Source organism: Protopterus annectens, chromosome 1.part0 (assembly GCF_019279795.1).
Source record: "Protopterus annectens isolate FY-2018-M chromosome 1.part0, PAN1.0, whole genome shotgun sequence".
NCBI lineage: Eukaryota > Metazoa > Chordata > Ceratodontiformes > Protopteridae > Protopterus > Protopterus annectens.
The window spans coordinates 1885405258-1885424814 of NC_056725.1; the positions used below are offsets into that span (position 1 = coordinate 1885405258).

At 37.1% G+C, this 19557-nt stretch overlaps 1 protein-coding gene across 2 annotated transcripts in view; it reads left to right on the forward strand.

Moving 5' to 3' along the window:
* The window catches only part of NADK2 (NAD kinase 2, mitochondrial), a 1215936-nt gene that overhangs the window by 1122317 nt on the left and 74062 nt on the right, over positions 1-19557 (forward strand). For both annotated transcript variants that reach the window (XM_044069966.1, XM_044069965.1), the window contains one exon: positions 3641-3764. In XM_044069966.1, coding sequence (XP_043925901.1) covers positions 3641-3764 — 124 coding nt within the window. The remainder of the gene's footprint in view (positions 1-3640; positions 3765-19557) is intronic.

The window sequence follows — 19557 nt, forward strand, 5'->3', positions numbered from 1 at the left end:
GGACAGCTACCGACGCAGGACACAAGACTTTGTTAATCAGGCGATTGAGGGCAACCTTCAAGCAGAGCACCCAAATGTAATGACTGCAGCAGTGAATACACTCAAGCATCTACATTTATGGTAAGTGTACACAACTGTACTGTCCTCAGGGTCTCCAGCCAAGTCTACCCACTCCTCCACTTCCTCCAGGAGTCTGTTGCCATCAGATATGGATAGGACGATGAGGAACTTCCTCAAAGCCCAGATAGTGTTGGGGCTTTTGGTGTCCCCAGTCCACCAGCTAGGGGAACTTCTCCAATCCCAATTCTCCGTTCTCCTCTTCTGACCCTAGGGGCTTCAGAATCTCAGGATCCACAAAGAAAACCGATATATAATACACTTAGGAACTGTCACATAGTCTTTTTTTCTGAGTTAGGGATTACTTTTTTCACCACCTTATCACTTAAAACATAAGCAAATATATATTGAAATATATTTATATGCAGACATAAGTAAAAAAATTTCCATACTACATTTGGATTTTTGTCAAGCTTTTTGAAACCACTGTACAAGTGAACATTTTCCTTCTGCCAGGGATGATGACAGTATTACCATTCGGTGCTTCTAGGGGATCGAGGAGTTTCATTATCTTTGACTGGTCTAGCTGATTTTGTGTCCCAGCCCAAGTCTTTCCTAGTGGTCAGTTCATGGTGTCACCATAACCATGTGACCAGCCTCATGTTTTTATCTTTTCTGCTCATCCTGAGAGTGAATTTTTCAAATCCTGTGGTGCCTACCTGCATTTTTCAAAGAATATAACTGTGTTTTAATAGAAAGATATAAGCTGTCCCTTTGCGTTTCTGAAACCAGAACCAGCTGATTGCCATGTCTAATAGGAATATTTCCATCTGTGGCAACACATAGTGCTAAATTCCTAAGTATTAAGACTGCTGAGCAAACCAAACTTTCCCAGATTGCTAAGTACCTTCCACAATCCCTATCCCCCCAATGCACTGCTCTGACTCTCCAGATAGGTTCATAGGTTCATACTAGGCTATCTGCCCTAGGGCATTTATAAGCCTAGCCAGAGTGTGTTTGGCTTTCGCCACCCATTTTAAATTAATTTTGCTATGCTCTTTTTCGAGGTTAGTATACTGTGCCTCTGTCTAACAGTGACACAGAAATGATACCCAGGGTAAACCTACGATCTCCCCTCCACTCATCAAGATTTCTCTTGAAGAGAGTCAATGAGGGACTGGGATTTTATTCCAGAGTAAAGGGAGCCTCTGGGTTATGAATCTGTCCCTCCAGCATGTCCTATTTATTTCAGTGCTGAGGTTCAAGTCTCTCAAGCGCGTAGCTCGATGAGATTTGGATTTTCTGAGGTGCAGCATGTCCATTAATTCCGGGTTGGACATGGCTTTGTACGTCAGGCACAGATCACCTCTGAGCAGGCGGTATGCCACTGAGTAGAGCTAGAGTTTCTTTAACCGGGCAGCATATGGCATCTGTTTGAGCCCTTTGATCCTCTTGGTGAGGTACTTTTGGGGTCTTTCCAGTTGCTGCAGGTGTCTGGTAAGGTGCATCCCAAAAGGGGCATTGTACTCAATTATGGGCCTGATGAGGGATGAGTAAAGAGGCACGATGACCTCCCCTGATCTAGATGTGAATCCCTTCATGATTAGGTGGGCTATATAAAATGTTTTTCTAACCACTTTGGCCACGTGGTTATCAAATGAGAGATTGCTATCAACTTGGGTCCCCAGGTCCCTAATTACTTCTTCTGTACTTAATGGATTACCACCTATGTGGTAATTTGTGGGCACTTTGTTTTTGCCAAAGGGGATGACTATACACTTTTTGGCGTTTAGCTTGAGGCCATGTCTCTGGCACCAGTTGTCTGTTTCTATGAGGCCCTTTTGGAGGATTCTTGTGTTAGCTGGAGAGTCGATTATGGCGCCCAGTTTGCAGTCAATCTGCGAACTTGGTCAGCCACAGTCCTTCAGTGTTGGCCTGTACCTCCGAGAAATATATACTGAACAAGAGAGGTCCCAGGACTGAGCTTTGTGGGATGCCACTTGTAACTGGTTTGGAGTCTGACATGGCTCCAGCAATTCTAACCATGTGGGTTCTGTCCTTGAGCCAGTTTGCAACCCATCTAGTGATATAGGGGTTTATATTTAAGCTGGTGAGCTTATCTGTAATGCCTGAGTGGGGTATTGTATCGAAGGCTTTTGTGAGGTCCAGGTTGGCTGTGTGGACCTCCTTCCCCTCGTCAATGGCCTTGGTGACTGTTTCAAAGAAATCAACCAGGTTTAAGAGGCAGGATCTGCCCTTAACAAAGCCGAACTGGGTAGGATCCAGTGTCTGTAGGTCCCCAATATCTTTATTTATGAGGTCCATGGTGATCCTTTCCATAGCTTTGCAGACCAAACTAGTCAGGCTTATGTTATGCTTATCAGAGATGTTTCCTGCAACACAGAGAACATGGATACCTCTCAGCTGTCCCTGATTTTGACTTGAATTTTCGCTCTCTCCCTCTTAATCAGTCCTAAAACTAGAGGCGTTTGGGGAAAAGGTGGTGAATTACACTTAATAAATAATTACAGTAAATATAGATATCTTTTACTTTAGAAAATGTTTGTTAATTTACATATTCTCTTATTTTGTCAATATCTCAAGTTAAAGTACCAGTATTTTAAAAAGTGTCCCTGATTGTCCCTAATTATGTCTTGATTTGTACCTGATTCTGTTGAGATTTGTCCCTGATAGGTATAGTTATGGACTCCAGTATGCTTTTTGAATTGTTAATACTTTGTCAGGGTAAGGGAGTATTTTTAATCATTTTTCTTTTATGTGCTGATGGTATTTTTGTCTGCCTTTTGTGGCAGTTGGCATTTAGATAATTTTTTTTTTCAAAATCTTTTCTTCTATAAAGCCTACACTATCTCCCACAGCAGTAGTTGTTTCAGTATGTATCTGCCTGCCTTAACTCTCTATGTATAATTTTGCCAAAGAGCAATTTTTAACCACCAGTTAGACTGCATAAGGGTTTATAGTGTGTTTATTGTTGCTCATTTCTGTTGATGGCTGTCATTTTTGTTCATTTAAAAAAAGACCTTGTCACACAGCAATTTTTTGTCATCTTGACCCTGCCCTGTTCAGCGAGTAGCCAGAAAAAAACGTCTTTCAAGTTTGACTTAACAGTGTTATTTGTTTCCTTTCAACCAGTATAGTAGGATAGTACAAATTATCACAGCCTAGCTGACCCCCTTCCTTGCAAGACGTGGCTTATCTGTTGTTTGGTCGATAGATGTTTGTTGATGTTGCAATGCCCTTGGTGGGAAAAGACTGCCTAAAATACTATCTCTCGACCAAAACTTCCTGAAACTATAATTATAGATGTAGTAGCTTTCAAGGAATAAAATAGTTCAATGCTAGAATTCTTATTTAATGTTACATGTATTGAATTGTTTCATTCTTGTACATTTCTTTAGTAACATTATTTGAGAGTGATTAGTGAAGTGGCAAAATGTGTTTTCTACAGGAAAGATGCTTTTTGTTTAACATGCATACTATATTTTACCACAGCATATTAAAATATGAATGGCCACAGTGAGAAAGCATTTAGAAGTGCACATATGCCTGTTTGTTTTTACAGTAACAAATGAATACAATGACTCTCTGCTGATCAATCCTGAAGAGCCGATAATGATTTTCAGCATCCGAGAACCCATAGTTAACAGAATATTTTCAAGCAGTGAACAACATGGCTTTACTAAAAAGTAAGTATATGAGAATTATTTCAGTTTTTCTGTTCTGCCATATGTCTGTGTAGCTGGGGTTCAGAGATTTAATCTGGGAGGAGTTGTCATGTTTGCATAGGTTCTACCTGTAATAGTAATATCTGGTCTGATAATTATATTTCATGTGCAGAGATGAGAGAAAAGGACAGCCCCATACCTCTCAACTGTCCCTGATTTTTGACTCAAATTTTAGCACTTTCCCTCTTAATCCCTTCCAAAACTAATGACTTTGTGGAGGAAAGACAGTTAATTACACTTAATAAATAATGGCAATAATTAGAGTTACAGCTTTCTTTTATTTCAGAAAGTGTAATTTTTAATTTTCTTATTCTGTCACCATCTCAGGTTAATAGTACTAATGTTTGAAAAATGTCCCTGATTATTTCTGAATTTGTCCCTGATCGGTTGAGGCCTATGGTTCTAGGATTTGGTAATGTATGATTAGCATGTTGACATAATACTATTACAGTTCCTCAGTGCTTACAGAAGGCACTTCTAGCCAGGACTGGCCTTTAGCCACCTGATGCCATAGGCAAATGGTTTACACAGCCCCCCCCCCAACACAACCCTGTGCCCCCCATCATGGTCTACCTACACCATCTAGATTACTGGAAAATTGCGCCTGTTAGAGAAGCACCTTAGGCGGCCACCTATGCCTAAGGCTGGATATGCTTCTAGCTTTCCATACATGCTATCACATGAATTTGTTTGTTTTCCAGAACCTGATTTAAATTGAGTAGTATGCTTAATGAAAAAACAATGTTATTCCAGCATATTACGTAGTGTGTTGCTTGCTGTAGTGCCATTTCATACTTCTACATTGAACATTTAAAAGGAAGCAGACATTAGTAACATGAAGTTTTAATTTAACTGGAGTTCTTACAGTAGTTGAGCGCTTCCTTCTTGATCATAGGTACTTAATTGTTTTAAGTTAATAACTTGGAATTGTAACATCAGAAAACCCTGGTACTTCTCCATTAGTGTTTAGACCAAACATCTCTACTTACTGCATTTCTTACTATTTACTTCCAAACTAAAAAACTGATTCTTAGCATCTTAATCCTTTGGCATGCAGACCTTTGCTAGTTTATATACTTAATCAGCACAATTTGAGTGCAAAATTATTATTCTCAGAATATGCTCTGCATTTTTAATTTTTTTATTACATTTTTTGCCCCTTAATTGTTATAAGGTATCTTGAGACCATAAGTACTGACTGGAACAGTAGGTAATTTAGGTATAACATATCTTTTTTACTGTTTTAAAATTGGTAAAATATTTTAAAATAAAAAAAACTTTGCCACACAAAACGTTTTAGGCATAATTATTTCACTAATACTTCAATTGCTTTAACTTAATAATTAGCCTTCAGTTTCCCGTGAAAATTATTAGCCTATCTTCTCACATACATACGGCCTGTCTGGCTTCTTGCTGTATGAGATAATCACTTGAAATCATTTGCTCAGAATAACCAACCTCAGAAGTTTGCATTGTTTTTATTGCTATTAGGAGCAAATGCTGCAGTCATCAAGAATGGCTTTCTGCTGCATGCAAGTAGTAATAATATACATTGTCCACAGCAGTGTTCAGTTCATTTCATTTCTGGGGGGAGATCGGGCCTGCTTGAGAGCAGCAAGTTGAAATAGTTTTCTGTACTCATTATATGTGGTAGTACTTACTCCATCTTCACTTACCCGTAGGAGTCGGCTTGACATCTAAAACTTTCCTAGGCTACGTAACTTCACCCTTTTATCCATAATCATGTGCACAAAAGGACATTTCTCCAGATCTCATTTGCTACCCATAAGGTTCAGTCATACCTTAAAAAGTTACAATATAAGTAAAACCAGATGCGGAGACCAATCCAACAGGACCACCACAGCTCGGACAACAGGAAAAAATAGATTTATTGAAAAGACAGACTTGAATATAACTCCAACGGGAGTGAAACTCCAAAAGAAATAGCTGTTAACTCTGGTTAAGCGCTTTCATCTGCAATACAACAGACTTCCTCAGAACCAAGAGTACTAATTAAATTACCCTATTTAAAAACATTTTGGCGCCAAAAATCGATGATACACTTAAAGAGCTATGAACATTTCCTAAAAAAGCATTGTTCAATAACATAGTATGAATTTTGTACAGTACATCTTGTGGCTTGCCAAATACACAGTGTCAAAATGACAATGATAAATGTAATAAATATATATATACGTAAATATAAATATTACCAGCCTACATGATTTGGATACTTATTTGATGGTTCGTAATAAATAACATAAGAATGACATAAAAATCAGAGTGCTTATTTGTAAATGCAATTACATTGAACTCCTTATGTTTGAATACAGTGTGTGTATGTAAATTTATGATGGTGTGTGATACTCCAAAATGCTTAGAGATAACCTCACAAATTGCTAAAAAATACAAATGTCTGATACTGATACAGTCTAATACAATGATATAAACATATATATATAGATTGTGTCATAAAATGATTCCGTTTAAATATTAATGTTACTAAATAACAAAAGTGCCAATATGCAAATATATTAATGTGTTTCAAAATTATGACACTAAAATCCTTATAAAATACTTATGAAATACTTATGAGATACTTGCGAAGTATGAAATGTCCGATCAGATGTAAAATTTGAAACACAATGTACAAAATGCATAATAAAAATCAATCCAGCAGTAAAAAGGGTTTGATACTTATAAAATCGTTTAACCCAGGGCTAGTTGTGGCATCACATAAAATCTGCCATCTACTTTCCAACATGGCCAAATGAGCTTTCCAATTACCTCCACTGGTGGTAATTTCTGTTTAGTCAATGATAGTGAATAAAAAAGTGTGTGAGGGGCCTTTGTCAGAGATATGTTTACTAAGAGCATTTTTGTTGTTTTTCCTTTTCATTTTGTATAAATGTTCATATATCCTAGTTTTAAACGTCCTTTCGGTCTTACCAATATAAATTTACATACACACACTGTATTCAAACATAAGGAGTTCAATGTAATTGCATTTACAAATATTTAATCTATCCAATAAATATACTTTAATAACTAGACAGATCTTTGAGTTATTGAATCCATATTATGATCATCCAGACCTATCTAGAGAAAATATCGAAATTGCCAAGGCTATTTGGAAACAACTTCTGCTAAAAAAGAAAATGACTTCTAAGGTCTACAAGTTCTTAATCTCTATTAGATCTAACAATTTGCCATTATTTTCTAAATTCTGGTCGGATAAGGACCCGAATATAACTCCCACACAAATGAAAGAGGCTTTCAAATCTAGTATTAAATATATCCCTTTTAAAAAAATAATTTTATACGCAACTCATGATCACCAACAATGCGTATTTAACACTTGCTATTATTAATAAAATTCATCCCAACTTGTCATCTCTGTGTCCATTCTGTAAGGATCAAGTAGCCGATATATATCACATTTTCTGGAGCTGCAAATGTGTGTACAGACTATGGTGTGCCCTTAAAGTGATTCTAGAGAAAATGGGATACGAAAAATCAACACTTTCTTGGCAATTTGCTTTATTACATATCCCTCCTGATAATATTCCTGAAGCTCAGCTCAAGGTGGTGATTTCAATTGTCATATTTATCAAATATTATATTTCTTTGCATTGGAAGTGCCAAGCCGCACTAACATGGGAAGGTCTAAAGGAATTGGTAATTAGGCATATTAAGGCACAAAAATATCTCTTTATAGGTAATCATAAGTTCTGTTCTGAAAATTTTTGGAATGTATTCTTTGATTGTCTATTAACCTGAAACGTTTTTCAATTTTTTATTATATCTCCTTAATTCATTATCTGTTGTATTTATAGTTATTGTTTTGGGCAATGTATAGTTGTATATAGTTTTTGCTGATGTTTGTACAATTATATTCTGTGGTTTGTATTGTTTGTCTATAAGATAAATAAAATAAAAAGATTTTTTAAAAAAAAAAAGAAATTCATATTAAGAATGGAGCGAAGCAAAGCTCAAGTGTTAAATCATGACATCCATGTCAAGAAAACACAAGTAGTTATGATCAGAAAGCTGTGATCATAGACTTCCAAGATGGCTGTGTGATGGTCAACAGTTTACTTTCATCTTTTCCAGTGTGAAGGCAGAAACTGAGAAATAACCGTCAGTGAAATTATTTTGGGTAAAATTCAGTTACTGGCTAGTAAGTGCATTGCCTGTATGCCAGCAAAGAAGAAATTGCCAATGAAACCTATTCCATTGTTCCAAAGGAAAATTATTGAGAGACAGAAAAAAGCCCAGGAGCTGACTAGTAAATCAGATGTACCTTGAGGTTTAGCAGAGACTGGTGTTGATGATTCCTCAGGTAGATCTTTTTGCCTCCCCTCTGAACAGACAGCTTCCTCTATTCTGTTCCAGAGTCCCAAGTCCTCTGGCTTGGAAAGTGGACACCTTCTCTTTTCCTTGGCAGGAGATGTTTCTATATCCTTTCTCTCTCCTTCCTCTGCTTTCGAGAGTCTTAGACAAGATCATGCAGGACTCTTCCAAAATCTTATTAATTACTCCCTTTTGGCCTAGACAGCATTTCTCACTTGACCAGGGGCAATCACCGCAAGTTACCTCACTGGGTGGACCTCCGCACACAAAACAGTGGGTCTCCTATCCATCCTCACTTGTCCACTCCAACTGACACTGTGGGTGATAGGTTTTTGATCCTTTTTAGGCATCTCTCTTCTGAGGATGTGCTTTGGATCCTGTAGGAAGCCCACTACCAGGAATTCATATTTGTCTAAATGGAAGGGATTTTTTTCTGGTGCCTCTGTTGCCATCAGGATCCTCTATCTGTGGAGGTTCTTCTGGTTATCTCTTATTTGTGTGATCGGCTCCATGCTGGGTTGGCATACTTTGCGATTTAAACTCACCTGCTGGTGACTCCTCCTCTGGCCTCTAAATTGGAGGTCAAGCAGTTTCTTAAAGGCGTCATCCATATCAGGCCTCCCAGGAAGCCTATTCTGCCTTCCTGGGACCTAATTTATTTTCCTTGAAAAATTGACTCTTGTTCCTTTTGAGCCTGCTGCTTCAGCTTCCTTACAGTGTTGTGTTTGGAAGACTGTTCTTTCAGGCTGTCATGGCTGTTCTTCCATTTTTATTTTTCCACAGAGATATTGTGTTTGTTCGTATCAATCCATTTTTTATGCCCAAGGTGGTCAGTGAGTTATCCCTTCATCAGTTTATTCATTTGCATTCTTTTTCTCCGTCTGCAGTGAGTAGGACCTTCACACCTCTGATTTGCATAGACAGCTCAGATTTTATTTGGATAAAACTCAAGTTCACAAATCTGGGCAGCTTTTTGTTTTCTTTCATACCAGGTCATTGGGTTTAGCTGTTTCTAAGCAGACCCACTTTTCCTGGATTTCTAAAGCCATTTCTTTTTTTTATCCTTTTCATGACAAATGTCTTTTCTGTTCAGTACAGGCTCATTCTACCAGAGCTATTGCTTCCTCTGGTACTTTTTTCAAGGGGCTGGTTACCACTTCTATCCTTGAGGCTGCTATTTGGTCTTCTGTCCATACCTTCACTAAGCCTTATAAGTTGGATGTTATTTCTAGGGCTAGAGCTGGCTTTGTCAGCACTATCATTCATGAGTTTTTGGAGGGCTGTTCAGTACCATCCTCCTCCCAGGTTTCCTCTTGAGCTTTTGTGCTCTTCCTTCTGTTAGAAATACTGCAACTGTGATATGGACGGACATAGTACACTTGTGTAAAATCGTACCACAACAGTAGCTGTCCTTCCCTTCACTGTTGCAGTATTCACTCTCTCTCCCTTCTGCCCCCTCTGCTCTAGCCTGTTGCTCTTGCTGTCCTGGCTGAGGTGCTATTCTCCCTTTTCTCCTTCTGGATGCACATGTTCCCCCTTTTCCCTAGGGACATTCTTTCCTCCCGGGGCATTCTCACTTCTGAATATGTGTATCTGTACATCACCTTTATGCCATGTGCCTTGCACAGGGACAGTGTGTGTGACATATGGCACCTGTAAGTACTAAAGGCTTTGGTTTATTGGCCAGATGTTGGTCTCTCCTTGGCAGGAGATTCCCTCTGTTAGGAATACTGCAGTGGTGAAAAAGACATCTATTGTTATGGTAAGTATTTACACAACCATACCTTCTCTGGAATATGCAGAGGTATTTTAAATGTGAGATGGGGGTCTCATCAGTGACTGTTTATGCAAGCAATATTAAAGTAAAAAAGTACTTATTTTTTTCCTTGACTGTAATATTTCTGGGCTTTATACTGTAACAAAACAAAGGCTGGATATAAACAATCTAATGTGATCTTGGGTTGCTAGAGTTGAAGTGTACTGACCATATTATATGTATTTAAAAACATAGTAATTTCCCATTTTATACCTATGGAGGTAGAGATTAATGTTCTTAATTTATACTGTGGATGATATATATTTTCCCCTAAGCAGACAGGCTTGAAATTGGAAAACATGAAAAACAGTAGTTTTCCAGTATTAGATAGGATTTGTAAAGCTATTAGCTGTTCTTTTTTCCGTCAGCAAACGCCAGCAGTTAGGGACTGTAAGTACTAAGATGCAGGCAAGCAGTCAAGAAGTGACTGAAAAATGTGCTGTGAAGCATTTAGTGTTAAATCCACTGTCTGCAGCATTAATTAAGAACATTAATCTGGCATGCAGTTCAGTGAAAATAAATGAAAAAGAATTGAATACTTTTGCAAGTAATTATAACGGCACATTATTTAGTTTACGTAAGGGTAACCAGTGCACTTTTCCTTAAGGCTAAAAATCAATTTACTGAAAGCATGCAAGCCATTTTGCACATCTGGGAGGGAAATAAAGATAGGAAAAAAGATATTTGGTTATCTGGGAAGATGAAACGGAGGATCTAGCATGCGCTTCCAGCATGATTAAACCAAACTTTGTTAGTACCTGTGGGTTTACCTGTGTAATTGATGCAGCTGCCCCTAAATGGATGGGCAAACATAACCTTTTTGGAAAATGTAGTTTTTTGGGGTTTTTTTTGTTTCCTGTGATTTAAAAATGGTTGGGGAGTTTCAAAATGTATTTTGCTTCTTTAGTTTTTTTTGTTGAAGATATAAGGTTGGGAAAATTTGACATGGTTTCATACAGAGATGAGAAGCAATGACTTCATACCAAATCAGTCTGCCAGGCATTCATTTGTACATACAAGTTGTACATTGGAAACATATTCAAAAGAGTTGTTATGCAGAATATGTGAAAGTTAATGCTTCTTATCAGAATGATTCCCTTATTTTTAACATGGAATGCCAGAAGCTTTGCAGGTGTAGACAAAAAGTAGAGTACTGAGTTATATGAAGAAACGTAGCGTGTAAATTGAAAAGTTACAGGAGAGACATTTGGATAGAAATCAGCATGTGAATTTGGTTAAGAAAGGACTTCGGAATGGATATTCAGTAGAATATGAGGGACAAAAAGGATAAGGTGGTGGTAAGAGTACTGATTGCAAAAAGGGCTAAAGTATTGACAGAAGATGAAAAGAAAGTCAATGACGGCAGATTTGTGGTAGTAAGTGATTATACCAGCTAAAAGAATGGCAGCGGTATTAGCAAAATTGATAGCTAGTGACAATGTGGTTTTGTGGATGAGAGGCAAACATTGTTGTTGGTGGGTCTTAAAGAAGTTGCCTCCCCTCTTATAATAGGCTTAATTAGAAGGATATATGAAGGATCAGAGGCAAGAATTAAGGTGGGAGGGTTCCTGTTTGAAGCTTGTATTTGAATAGAGTAACCAGGCAGGGTTGTGTCCTCTTCCCCCCTTTATTTTCTTTATACTTAGCCATTCTCAAAGAAAATAAGGGACACACAAATTCAAAGATATAAGTGATATGGTAATCAAGAAAAGTTAGCTTTATTTGATGATAATGTTGTTTTGTACTTGTTAAATCCAGAAAAGAACATGAGTGTTGAGGAACATTTTGAGACACTTTCAAGTCTTTTCAGGATATAAAATAAATGAAGATAAAATAAAGACTATAGCGGTAAACTATGTACCCACACACAAATTGATTCAGCAATGCCTTTGTCTATGTAGAAATGAAATGATGTAGTCAGGTATCCAAAACCAAAGCCGGATGCTACATACCAGTAGACGAACCAAGGACACAAGCATATTTTAGCATCAGTGCTCGAAGCAGGAAATCATATTTTTGAGTCATCTACTGCTGTGTACCATTCTGCTTTGTTTTGGATACCTGTTAATGTGCAGTTTTGGATTGGTGGTGTTTTTTTATATGATGTAGTTAGGTGTATGGATTAAAAAGAATTATGTTATGGCAACTAAGACGGTGTGGGATGAAACTAAAAAGGTGATACAAAATTTGAAAAGTACGGTGCTCTTGAGTATGGTTTTAAATACAGGCAGTGAAAATGTTTGTAGTCCCTTTAGTGTTATGTACAGGTTATGCATATTTTTATCAACCAGAAGAGAAGGTTGTGTACAACAATTAATACTAATGGAGTTGAAATGTATTTGGGATGGGAAGAGAGCAAGAGTTAAATGGAATAAGTTGTTTTTCCTAGTAGAACAAGGTAGCTTAGGATTACCTGATTTGAAGGAATACATTAGAGCTTCACAGTTAAGGCTCATATACGTAACACGAGCAAAACGTTTCAAATCAAAGTGGAAAACATGATCACACAAGTGAGGTGGGAGGAGTTCAAGAAATAAGGAGAGAGTAGGATTTAGGATGCAGATTACCTGTAGAAATTTCCTAACTAATGTACTCCCCTTCTAAGAAATACTTATGGTACATAGGGACTCAGTTGGATTGGATTGCATGGCTAGACTTATAAAGGAGCTGGTGGTCATTAACCTAGTATATACCTATGAACCTGTAAGGTTCTTACAGCGTATAATGGCAACCATACAGAATGTTGTATTTATGAAGTAGCCGAAAATATTTCTAAGAACTAAGCCAACATGGGAATTGAGAAAAGAGATTTTACTTACTAACAGGGATAACTGCAAGTAGGGGCATAGAAAATGGATAAGAGGCAACTGTGATTTTTTGGAGAAAATTAGCAAGGTAACTAAGGTATTATAGCAAATAACTATGGAAGAAAAGGTAAGAGAGTAGAGTGAGATGTTTGGATTATATTGCTTTCTCTACCAGGGATTGATAGCAGAGTATAGGCAGTAAGAAAGGGATGGGGGAGTGCTAAGTGAAAGACCAGCTCTAATTATGTTTTTAGTGGAGTCCAGAACAGAAGCTGCTGTTAACACTATAATTAGTAGGGTATTTAAAATATTGCATGATAGCTGTAAGAATCAGAGAAGGTTAGAAAAGATTGGGTAGAGAGAATGAAAACGTTGTACACAAAGAAATAGTGGGATGACATCTGTGTGGCTTCCAAATAGGTTTAGGGTTTTTGCTTGTAAGTGGTTACATAGCTCTGTGAGGAGATGATGGATTTAAAAAATTCCCTGCAGAGTAATTTGTCAGAAATGTTGAGGAAGCAAAGTATTGTAACTAAGGAAATGATACTTTTGAGCTGGGATACAAAATATTAATTGGATAGACATAGTAAGGCCTTGTTGAGTTTAATGCTAATGGCCCCCCCAAAAATTAGAATTTGGAAAGCTAAATCTAAACCAACTGTAGCTGAAGTTTTGCATATTGTAAAGGAGATAAAATAACTTGGAGGTAGGAAATTTAGAAAAGGGAATACACAAATTACACAGAAGTAAATGGACTTTGTGGGAAAATATATGCAGAATAATGTTCAGGAGGAGGAGTGATGTTTAAGGCAAGGCAAGATTTGAACAATTAATGTAGTGTTGGAGTGAGTGATTGTTAAAAAAGAAAATTATATATATGTATGTATGTGTATATATATATATATATATATATATATATATTTCTATATATATACATATATAATAATGGGTTTTGTTTAATTGTACATCACTGTAATTGTATATACTATAACACCTAGAACTAAAGTTATGTCCTTCAGAAATAATACTATCGCTGTTATTTAAAGTTCCTACCTGTTCCACTGATTGTGCCTGTTGTGTCCCCCCCCCCCCCATTGTTGTAATTGTAATACCTTGTTGGTCTGTTTTTTAATCTTTCTGACCTCCTTAAAGGGGGAAATTCTAAAGGGTCCTGTAAATCATATAATTGTTCGCTATTTCGTTGTTCTTCTAAATTTTGAATTGCCACTTGCTCCCTTGCCCCATTCCATATGATTCTTAACTATAATTGGTCCTATAAAATTCTTTGGGTTTAAGGTAACTAATTTTATTTTTATATTCTCCAATATCCCTGTCATTTTTTCTACTTTTCCTTATATATGCACTCTTTATTTTACCCCAAATCTCGAAATATTTCTTCTTTTCCTTTTCTACCGAGAACATTAGGTCACCAATTATTTTCTGATTCACTTGCTCTAACCTTCCATACATTGCATCCATCTCTCTTTCATTCTCTCTAATAATTGCTTTAATTACTTCAAAACCACAATTATCAAAGATTTGTAGAAATTCCTTGTGAAAATCTCACCCCTCTTTAACTTTGGGTACTTAAAAACCCTCAGACATTTTGGCACAATGTTAAGTTTTAAGCACTCTGTAAGGTATGCATTTTCCATTTCTAAATTTTTATATTTATATAATAAATCATCTAATTCATTCAAATTGTGCACATATGTAACAATCAACATCTTGTTCAGAATCTAAAACCACTCTTTCCCTTTCATTAAATCGATATTTATAACCAAGTATTGTGTTAAAATCAGTTTTGTACCTTTGATTTATACTTAAAGTCCTTATGAACATAATTAGCATTTCACTGGTCCTGCATGGATAGTCCATTACTACGTTCCACTTCAGCTTTGTTTTCGCATGAAACTGTTGGAAAAACTTCACATGAGGCTGCTGAGCCACTATTCTGTCTCTGACCATTACAGTCTGTTCCTTGCAATGCTGCAACCTTTTTCGCACCTTTCTCCTTCCTCTGATACTTCCTGGTTTCCTTGTAAGTTCGATGACAGTGTAAGCATTGATTGGCAGGTAGGAGTAAGCAGCTCGATTAGCTGCAACAACTGGCCAGTCATCTTGCCGATTTGGTCCAATTCTCTGCCCCTACCTTGGGCAGCTCCCCCAGATGTCAAGGCTTCCTCCATACTCCGTGAAAAACAACTATAACTCCAAAAACGGATTAAAGTGCTCAAAACAGTATAACCAAAAAAACACAGAAAGAGCACTAGAAAAAAGCCCACGACACTCCACTATCTGTATTTAAACAGTTTATTGAGCACTCCACACAGATTTAGCTAGCCTGTTTAGGCCCTTAAAAGCATTAATGCTGCTTAAATAAATTCAAGCGTTTTCTTCTCTAGGGAGACTTCCTCAGATGAAATGCATACCTTACACTCCTCACTACTTATGTACTTCTTCCTTAAATAGGTAAAACATTTTCATTGGTAGGAACCTCTGTAAAAATATTTTTAAAAATGCATAAAATAATGTGATAGTTCATGCCTAATACAATTCTAATTATCAGCAACTACATTAATACTTAATCCTTAAAATATATTTTTGCTTTTGGGAGACTTGATGTATTGTTTTGCAAATTTTAGCTGGGCCTGGATATTTTTCTATGTAAGAAAAGGCTTCCATCTTGCAACCCTACCTCATAGCCCAGATATATGGAGAATACGGGAGATTGTTGTCACATGTAGTACACAACTAGTACTTGCCACAAATTCCTGCAGCTCCTCAGTGGTGCTGTAGGTCTCTTGGCAGCCTCCCTGACCAGTTTTCATCTCTTTTCATCAATTTTGGAGGGACATCTAGTTCTTTGCAATGTCACTGTTGTCCCATATTTTCTCCACTTTTTGATGACTGTCTTCACTGTGTTCCATGGTATATCCAATGGTGTGGAAATTTTTTTGTATGCTTCTCCTGACTGATACGTTTCAACAATGAGATCCCTTTGATGCTCTGCGAATCTTGGCTTTTGCTGTAGCAGGCAACTGAGTAAATGGCAGGAAAATCCTACTAGGACTGCTGAACTTTATTTGGGGTTAATCAGAGTCTCTTTAATTGATGGCAGGTGTGTACCCAAGAAGACTGAATGCTGTAATTAAATCAGAAGGTGCTTCAACAAAATATTAGTTTAAGGGATTGCACACACAACAAAGTGTTAGTTTAAGGGTGTGTACACTTATGCAACCAGGGTAACGTTTTTTATTTTTAATTTTTTTTTTCCTAATAGATTTGTTTGTTTTTCAATTGAATTATACAGGTTATAGGTCACATTAAAGGTGGGAAAAGTTTTGAAATGATTTATTGTGGTCTCCTTTTTTATTTCACAAAAAACTGGCATTTTAACAGCGGTGTGTAAACTTTTTATATCCACTGTATTTGTGTATGTGTGTATGTATGTGTGTGTATATATATATATATATATATATATATATATATATATATATATAAAATGAGTCAAGCTAATGAATAATGTCTGCAGTAGTTTTTCTATAACTATAGGTGTACCCATGTCATAATTGAAAATATGTGATATTAAAGTGTTTAAAATACATTTGTAAGACAGTTCAATGTTCAGTTATCTCCAATTCAAATTATTGAGATCATTTTGGGTAATGGGAGGAATTTTAAATATTTGTAGAGTCCTGCCAGCTTAAGGTCCTGTGGGTAGAGGAAGATGAAACCTACGTATATCATTATGACAAGCACATAACTTTCATTTCTTACCCTTTGAGGTTGGTTACTTTGTTTCTTGCATTTGAAGAGGCAAACATCTAATCAAACTAAAACGTGGAGTAGGTGGCGAGGTAGATTTTATGAATGCACATAATCATTAATCACTGGTAGATTAGCTTCATTATGATTTGCTAGGGAATGGAATGCATTCATTTGGTAACAATAACTTGAAATGCAGTTCTGTGGCCTTTAGCCTTTTTGTTTTTATCACCATAGATCTAACTAGTGGACACGTGTGAGAGGTGGAGAGGCAGATACGTTAAAAAAATATGATCTGCATGTTCCCTGTTAAACTGTCATTAATGCTTCCCAAAGGGGAGGTCTGTTGGCTTGAAAACAGTCAGTTGGTTTCATTACTTTGACCATTATGCTTTTCACTTGTGTCAGTGTTGGAACAAAAAGCAGGATAGCAAACTATATAAAACAAATTTTGATTACTTGATCCCTTATTTCAACCATCAGTATGATCCCTCTGGCAGTTGTTGATATAACTTGTGTTCGTGCTTGAACTTAAGATCGGCACATAAATGTATATTATTGCTGTGGCCATTATTTGTTTCACTTTCATCACAATCAAACAACAGAAGCATAAAGAGAAAATTACAGCTTTTAGGGGAGGAGGAGAAGGCAGGTTGTGTGTGAAAGCAAGGGGTAGTTGTATGATCACCATTAATGACCAGTGTCGATTTCTCTGTTGATTGCTTCAGTCCTTCAGTGCTAGCTGTGTTAGCTGTCTTGTTTCATTCAAGCATGTACCACCTGAAAGCAAGTCCACCCACAGTGCTTTTATTACAGTTTTACTTAATCACAATACAGAATTTGTAGTATTCATTGTTGTATATTAGCAGTTTAAATGCAAGAAAATAATTTTAACTGAAGACCTTATGTTTCACTTTTTCAATTTAAAAGATTTTTCTCATATGTATATATTTTCCTTGACTGCGAGCTGCAGGCCATTACAGTTCAGCTTGCCAGCAGTCAAGAATTTCACATTTCATTCAACAAATGCTTGCAGGAATAACTTGGTTGGTATGGTCTGTTGGGTGGGGGTCCATGTGTTTTTGAATAATAAGTTAAAATGCATTACTGTGACCATAATTTCTCTTTCATTATAAACATTAAAAGGTTTTTACAGAATGTCTTTCTTGGGAGACAGACATATGAATGCCAAGAACATTTGCATGACAAGTTAAATTAGTTATTTGGCAGGCTGTGTGTGTGGGGGTAGAAGGGTGAACTGCATTACTGTGTTGCATCATTTTATCTTAGTCCTGTACAGAGAAAGATGCAGTCTTTTGGGAAGGGGGTATGTTTTGTATGAAAATGACTTAACGTTGCATGTCAGTTGATCACATTTATAATCCCTTGTTAGGGGCAGGGGGTGTGTAAGTTTATCTGTGGGTATCGTAAGTGAATACTTCAGTCAAAGGACGCATACTGTATCAGAAGAGGCACATTCTACTGGTTAAAAGTGGGCAAACCTGGGATTTTTGAAGAAAATAATCTAGTGCTGAACTAAGCAGCCTGGCTTGGCTGTTAGCCCATTAAGATCTAAACCCCATCAAGTGACAACCCCTCTCCCCTCAAAATGTTGCACCTGTATATGCTGTCAGTACTTTTCAAGTTTTGTGAATTATTTAATTCTAAACTGTATGTATTACAATTAAGCAAATTCTTAACTTCAGTCTTGCTGCTGACTGTTCTTTCTCACATGGTAGACTGAGAGGATGCAGTTTTCAAGTACCCTCAGTGTCCTGGTGCTTGCCCTTGAGTGCCACCAGTATAGCATTTACTGGGCTTCATGCATGACTCTAAAATATATAGGCAAGTAAAGAAGTTACATTTTGATGTTAGTTTCTATATACTGACAATTTAGCTAAACCAGACATTTTGGTTAAAATATGTTTAACTTTACAAACTGCAATAAATATACCCTTTTAAATGTAGCTCTACTGTGAACTATGCAAAGTGTGCATCAAATGCAATGATGTAATATACACTTGTAACAAAAAGTCATTTTTCTGACCATATAACTGATTTGTAAGCTGAAAAAAGGAGAAAAATAACATATTAACATGTTTTGTAGTTTTTGCCAGCTCTGTTGGTATAGAAGGGCAAAGCCCTAACTGTAACTCGTGCTCCCCGAGTTCAGTTAGGGCTTGTGTATGACTGTTGTGGGGAGGGGATTGAGACTGCTTTGCTTGTCTGGCTTCTCCTCTGGGTGAGGATATGGGAGCACATGCCCTGGGTACACATTCCCACTGATGAATGCCCAATGGAGACTGGGAGACCCTGCAGGAGTGCTGGCTCTGGGGGGAAGGGGATGAGGGGTATGTCATTCATGGTGGCAAATGACACATCCTTGTTGATGCCTTTTGCATGACAAACCCTGTCCATTTTTCTAAGCATTTGCTATAGTGTTGGGGCCATATTCAGAAACAAAGTAACTTCTGATGGCTGCCAATGTAACTGTCCCATTCAATTGGCCTTCACCCTGGCGTATGAGGAATGAGCAGGCCAGATGGCCAGTAAAGAGGCTGATGGTAGGCAAGCAGCTGTGGGAAGTTGCAAAAAAATAACATTTATAGCTTTTGTGTGTATATACTAGCTGTATTACTAAGCAACCTCACCCCTCCAAAGAAAGAAAAGAGTTTGGAGAAGGTACTTTATCTTAAATTCAAAATTTCAAAACAAAGTCTCTAAATTGCCATTACTGTATCCATTAAGTATTTGTTCATAACTCGTGGGCTAGGCAGAAGAGGCATTGATAAATTACCAACTGGCTGTCATACCTATGTTATACTTGACAGGAAAATTATAAAATATGAAATCTAATGCAAACATTTCACTTCCAGTATGCTACAGCTTCCAGATTTCTAAATCTCTAACAGAAAACTTTCATTATATATCTTGGGAGAATCCGTTTTTCTTTTTTTTAGTTGGTTAGATGCCCGGGCTGCCCTGTCCCCCATAATTCAAGGTTGGCTGT